A 7,440-nucleotide genomic window follows, 5' to 3' on the forward strand; every position below is an offset into this window, starting at 1 on the left:
AAGATATTGATCATCCTAAGAAGAAATTCTTTTCTATCATTTTGTTTGACGAATTCTAAACAAATGCTTTTTTCCACAAGCTACTATGTTACTTAAAAGATGTCAGTTCTTTTGTTCAAGTACATACATCGCAATTGTGAAGTCGTATTGTAACCTTTCACAACGAAAATGTTATTAACAACGACCATATGGTCTATACGCCTGTGTTATATTACAATTCTATCGCAATACAGAGTTTTCAGTACAATTGACGTTAACGCGAACGAGTTAGAATATTTGGCTGCACGTCTGAATCCTTTCGAATGTCGAAGATTAATCGCTGCTCTTCATTATACGACGTACGAATTACCAAATAATCTAGCAGAAGCTGGTATATCAAATTTATACAATATCTGTTTGTGATTTCCCTGTAGCTCTTAACTATTTCTGTCCAATCCAGATGAAATCTTCCACAATTGCATTTTATATTACGATAACAAATAGCATAATTCACCCAACGTATGAAAGTACATTATGTACATACGTATATTAGGTCAAATTGTAGAAGCTACTTCTTCTCCGATTTAGATGGTGTTGGATATGTTACAAAACTCAACATTTTGGACAACTTTTTTCTATACATATCTGACATGCACTCGCTTCATTTCCGAGATATTAAAGAAAGACTATCACGTTGACTGCCGCGTCACCCGTATTCGGGTGACAGCAAAAGTTCTCATCAGGCCACGTCACCCGTAATTCGGGTGACGCTGATTTGACTACTTACAAAGGATTTCCGAAAATATTTGGACAAATATTCCACAGGAGGTAATGAAACGATTGAATTCTTATAAAAATGGTTTATTAAAAAAATTATTCGCAGTGTATAACATTAAAACATTCTCTGCATAGTTGAAGTTGATTAGGACAGCTTGGACAAAAAGTTGTTGGTTTTTTCAGATTTGCTCGTGCCTCTGATCGGTCCATTTCGTATCTTTTATTTGAACTGTAGCTTCCTCGGTATCATCAACATTTCTTTCTTCTTCCATGACCAATTCTCGTAAAATCCCGTCAATAGTATCTTCATAACATCCATTATCACTAAGATTGTATTTATCAGTATCCGAATCAGAATCTGACGATGTAATTCTATTTATGCTTCTCCTTCCGGGCAATCCGATCTCTTTTCATTATTGAAAAAAATAAGGGCAGAGATTTTAAGTTATACCATTCCGTACTCGGCAAAGATTCCAACTGTTCATGCAGGAACAGAAACAGACATGAATTAACAGCGCACGCTTCCTATAGCGGCACGGGTGGCCTGTAGGAAATTTTGTTGTAAATACGCGTGGCAGTCAACGTGCTATTGCTACTAGATAATGAATTCTGATTACATAGTTATGCGTCAATGTCGGTATCGATGAACGCCGTGCCAGCCGAAGCCATTCTTCTTCTGCCTATAAAAGAAGGCTCGCGCGATCGTAAAGTAAATCTGCACTTTCTATGAATATTTGCATTCGCAACTCCGCTCCCGTACATTCTTAAACCCAGATTAATCTCCAAATTAGTAAGGTCGTAGCTTTTCGTCAAGTTCTACAAAAATTTAATCGCGTCCATGGTTTGGTCAGAGTTGGCAAAGTGTAGGAGGCGAAAAGACCATACATGCAAACGTTCATGGGAAATGCGGATTTATTGCAGTCTCGTAGAAGCAACTGTGCAGGAACCTTTATTGTCCATCGATCACCGCAACGTATAATACAGAACTGTTCAACAGCTTGACTACACGGGCAGCGATTTTCAGTCCAGAGCAAACACCGATCGGCGGGCTCTAGGACCCACTCCCGAGGGCTATGGTGCCCCTTAGCTTCTCGCGAGACTCCCCACCAGTAACGACACGTTATTTGGCTGAAGGACGGTGTCAGAGATCGATTGCAGGTTACGTCGAGATTGAGTGAAATTGAATCAGCATCGGACGATCAGCATATAACGGCAATGCGTGTGAGTGAGAGAGGAAGGACGGCATGAAAACGTAAACGTCCATCGCTCTTAGCCCATGGCTTTTCCCTTCGCCGCCGCGAGGTCTGTCGAACAGCACTGGTATAATGCATTTAAGAACATTTTTTTTAACCGAGCGGTGGCCGCTGACTCACCCACACACGCTGCCGCAACATGCACGTATAAACGAAATTCAATAACTAGTAGCAACAATTTTTCCTTAATATTTCAGAAACTAAGCGAGTGCTTGTCATATATACAGGGTGTTCCACAATTATTTTAACAGCCGAAAATGAGGGGTAGCTGAGGTGATTTGAAGTAACTTCTTCCTTTGCGAAAATGCAATCTGCGGCTTTGTTTACGAGTTATTAACGGAAAACACTGACCAATGAGAGGTGACGGCGCGAAGTTCGAGAGCCCGCAGCACGAGGCTTTGACAGATGGTCGGGACGGACTCGAGCCGCGTTCGAAGTATTGAAGAAATCACGAAGCGAGAACTTTCCGGATTTTTTTACTACGTAACAGTGATATTTTGTAAGAAAAACGCTGTTCACTTTTACTTTAGAACGTCTGATGAATATTTACTAATTTTTCGGACCCGAAATAATAAGTAATTTAACCGTGACGGCCGTTTTAATTTTCTAGTGTGCATGACACCTCGTGTGTAACATATGAAATTTTTAAGCAAGGTGTACAGTGAAGATTAACTAAGTACGTAAATGATATTATAATTTAAATAATTGCGTGTCCGCAAAGCTAATTTAATAAATAATAATCGTGTTAAAGGACGTAAGAGGTATGTTTGTTAGAGAAGTATGAAGAATATTATCAATAAGAAACTCACCCATTTAGTTGTAAAACCACTTCATTCATGGAAATGTGTGCAGGATAGTACAATGTCAAGGTTATGTCAAGGTCGTGTCAAGGTTATATCAAGGTTATATCAAGGTCATGTCAAGGTCAACATATGAATTTTTTAAGCCAGGTGTACAGTGAAGATTTACAAAGTACGTAAATGATATTTTAATTTAAATACTTCCGTGTCCAAACACAGTTCAACGAATGATTCGCAAAGCTCATTTAATAAATAATAATCGTGTTAACGGATCTAAAGGATATGTTTGTTAGAGAAATATGAAGAATATTATCAATAAGAAACTCACCCATTTAGTTGCAAATCCACTTGATGCACGGAAATGTGTGCAGGATAGTGCATTGACCTCGTACAATGTCAAGGTTACATCAAGGTCATATCAAGGTTATATCAAGGTCATGTCAAGGTCATTCAAATTAGCTATGCGAATCATTCGATGAACTGTGTTCGTACACGGAATTGTTTAAATTAAAATATTATTTACGTACTTTGTTAATCTTCACTGTACACCTGGCTTAAAAATGTCATATGTTGACCTTGACATGACCTCGATATAACCTTGACATGACCTTGATATAACCTTGACATGACCTTGATATAACCTTTACATGACCTTGACATGACCTTGATATAACCTTTACTTCAAATGACCTCAGCTACCCCTCATTTTCGGCTGTTAAAATAATTGTGGAACACCCTATATATAGGAAAAAGTTGTTCAAAATATTATATTTTATAATATATCTAACTATTTGTAATACATCTTTCACCATGAAAGTATTAGCTATAAATCAAATCATAGTATATAAATATTTTTCTTGTAAAATCTAAGTAATGATCAAGTCTAGACAAGGAATATAATTGTCTTCAGACAATTATATTTAGTTAACAAGGAAACTTTTAAAACTATTAAACCTTGACGCTCCGCTTAAACTGTGAAATAAACATTAGATGTCTCTGTATTGGAGCTAACTGAGCGTTAAGGGTTGAAGTCCAAAGCAATATTTAAACCTGCTATATGAACTTTGTGTAATTCAAATACAACCGTGTTATTCAAAGATTGTTCGTATATAAAATAGTTTTATCATCAGGATTATACGCTTCATATGACCTAATGAAATAGTTATTCGTAATTTTGTAAGAACGAAATGTAGACGATGACATACCTTGTATTCGACACCTGATCCATTGGAACAGTTCTCCCTCCGAGGGTAAAGGAAAAACGCACGAAGCATTAACGCACAGATTACGTCAAATAAATCGCGACGACTTAGCTGATTGGTTGGGTAAATCCACCTTCACACAACTGGGGAAAGATCTCAGTAGAGTAGTAGAAAAATCCTTTGATGAACTCGCTAAAGAGGAAAGCGAACCTTCGTGAGTAAATATTTTTACTTAAACACTAAATCTACCATGTCAACGAAAACGATCGGTTTAACACATTGCTTATTTTAAAATTGTTGGTATTCTTTCTTCCATATATTATTTAAGAAAGAATCTTTGTAATACTGTAATATATGGAATTCTTTCTTCCATATTTTATTTAAGAAAGAATCTTTGTAATACTGTAATATATGGAATTCTTTCTTCCATATTTTATTTAAGAAAGAATCTTTGTAATACTGTAATATATGGAATTCTTTCTTCCATATTTTATTTAAGAAAGAATCTTTGTAATACTGTAATATATGGAATTCTTTCTTCCATATTTTATTTAAGAAAGAATCTTTGTGTAATACCACTAATATATACGTACACACGCACACACATTTCTTAATTAAAGCGTACGTTGTAATAGCAATGGCGAAAAGTAAACATAAATTTTGTCTCATCATTCTTATAAAGCAACACACAACAGTCGTTTTTATCTGTAATATTTTTACTTGCAAAATTTAACGGTTTTGCATGAAATTATAATTTTTATGCAAATAAATATTTTCCACCTTTTGAGAGTATATCATATCCTGATATTCATGAATATTCTCAATACAGAATGATACAAAATTTACAGCACAAGAGAAAAATATTCTCGAACGTTGATTAACTACATTTTTTACAATTCTAGGTCTCCAATCACTTTAGCACCCAAGAGTCACGTTGACGAAGACCCCTGGTTAGAAATTGACACCGTTCTCCTGGCAGTAGTACTTGGTCTATCGGGAACGTTGTTAATATTAATATGTGCTATGATCCTTCATCGAATACGGAATTATTTTCGTCATAAATACAAGTTCGGAAACCATGTAACTTATTATATTGTAAAATGCTTACAATATTATAGAAATTTATAATCGCTTACATTTTTACACTTCATAAGTATTAGGGTGTCCCATAAGTTTCTTCCCTTTTTTTGATGCGAAATGAATACACGATATTTTTTGTTTAAGATGGATTTATTATGATATATATGAACCGTTCTGTTCTATAACCTTCTTCCATCTCTCAGGAAGCCTCATTATGCCCTCTTTCCAAAATTGTTGAGGCTTATTTGCAAAATATTGTTCAAGGTGCGTTTTTATTTCGCTTACGAATTTGAACCGTTTTTCGTGGAGAGAATTTTTTAACGAGAAGGACAAGTAATAATCGGATGGAGCAATGTCTGGAGAGTACGGAGGATGAGGTAGAACGTTCCAATCGAACTGCAATAATTTTTGTCTTACAAACAACGCAACACGCGGTTTTGCGTTGCCGCGATGAAAAACGACGCCGCGTCGGTTCGCCAATTCTGGCCGTTTTTCTGCTATGGTGGCTTTCAATTCATCGAGTTGATTACAATATTTAGCCGAATTGATCGTTTCACCTTGAGAAAGGAGCTCGTGGTAGACTACGCCTTTCCAGTCCCACCAAACGCACGAAAGAACTTTCTTCGGAGGAAGTCCTGACTTCGCAACAATTGAGGGACTATTTCCTTTTGACCAAGTTCGTTTTCGATGCACATTTTGGTATAAGATCCAAGTCTCGTCTCCAGTGACAAGTCTCTATAGGAAAGGATTTCTTCCATGTCGTTGGAGAAGCAAATCGCACGTAGAGACGCGGTTCATAAGGCTGGTGTCAACACCTATCGACGGTGTGGAACTTCGAATCGATTCACATATCTCATCTTGATTAAATGCTTATGTACCGTTGTCCTGGGTATGTAAGTGGCATTCGCTATCTCGCACACACTATATCGCGAATTTTCAGCGAGCATATCTTTGACAAGGTCCGCATCCGTCGTTGTTGGTCGGCCGCTGCGGTCTTCGTCTTTCAAATCAAAATTGCCAGATCTAAATCTCTCAAATCAATTGCGGACTGTCCTAATAGTCGTAGAACCATCACTGTAAACGGTACAAATCTCGTTTGCAGTGTCCTTTGCCCTATCACTTTTTTTAAAGCAATAAAGCACAACATGCCGCAAATGCTTATTTTGGCTATCCATATCGAACGGCGCAGAAAAAATTTGATAAGGAACTTTGTCTCACCAACGAAACATACTCTAAAAGAGCTCTGGGACGACTGCAACCGATACCCTAAACAGCCAAGAGATAAGCCTTCGTGTTTATATAAACACAGCCAGTTAACACTTTATCGTTCGGTCGTGGTTGAGGCTGCCACTCAGTAAGGACTGGCTTAGTCGCGCGCGCATTTGCTCCCAGTACCGGCTAAATTTTCGCTATTCATTGTGTTGTGCTTATTCCTTTAAAAATAATAATAAATAATAATATAATTATTATAATTATAATTCATAAGGATATGGGGAGGTCAGCTACTAACAAAACAGTAAAGAAGCGAAAACCGTCGATAGCTAAAAGTCGATTAATAGGCTATCGGTCGATAAGCATTGGCAATCGAAAAGCCGATTAACAGGCTAGCGATCGATAAGCATTGGCAATCGAAAAGCCGATTAATAGGCTAGCGATCGATAAACATTGGCAATCGAAAAGCCGATAAATAGGCTAGCGGTCGATAAAGTGTTAAAGTCATTCGTAGCGCGGCGCGGAAGGAACTTATGGGACACCCTAATATATCTGTTGTTCGTAGATCTTTTTACTTTATAATATTCGTTTACATTCAGGCATGGGCGAGTCATTTCGGCTGGGGGCCACAAAATTCATTACTACTACTTCATGCACATTGCTACACGTAACATGGAGCGTGAAGCACAAAAGAAACAATATCCATATCGTTTCTTGTGTCGCAGGAGTCTGTGAGGGACGAGTCACGGGTCGCGATTCGCCCATGCTTGCCTTACATCATATAAAACAGATTCATTCGATTATGTCACTTTAGATAATGTAACTTAATGTTAGTACGTATCTATTGTTTAACTTGCAGAAAATTAAATATGGAGGAAATGGATGGCAAAACACAAACAAAACTAGAAGAAAAACGGAAGATTGTTTATAGTACTGAAAGTAGCGATGAAAATACCGATTATGCTCAATTAAATAGTGAGGCAGAGACGAACTCTCGTAATTAATTCAAAGTAATTAATTTAAGAGACAGTTTCTGCTTCTGAACTCCGGAATAAAAAATAAATGTTATTTATTTATTACGACAGATGGTGCAAGAAATATCTAGAAACTGATATATCTCGTAGCAATCCATAATAC

At 37.1% G+C, this 7,440-nt stretch overlaps 1 protein-coding gene across 1 annotated transcript; it reads left to right on the forward strand.

Annotated features, from left to right (window-relative positions):
- The first annotated feature begins 148 nt into the window (after positions 1-148).
- Positions 149-7,307, forward strand: LOC117223772 (uncharacterized). The gene is made up of 5 exons (XM_033476268.2): positions 149-370; positions 3,991-4,225; positions 4,914-4,961; positions 6,903-7,034; positions 7,163-7,307. Exons 1-5 carry the CDS (start codon positions 169-171, stop codon positions 7,305-7,307), a joined length of 762 nt encoding a protein of 253 aa, XP_033332159.2. The 5' UTR covers positions 149-168.
- The last annotated feature ends 133 nt before the right edge of the window (positions 7,308-7,440 follow it).

The sequence above is a fragment of the Megalopta genalis genome, chromosome 6 (genome assembly GCF_051020955.1).
Source record: "Megalopta genalis isolate 19385.01 chromosome 6, iyMegGena1_principal, whole genome shotgun sequence".
NCBI lineage: Eukaryota > Metazoa > Arthropoda > Insecta > Hymenoptera > Halictidae > Megalopta > Megalopta genalis.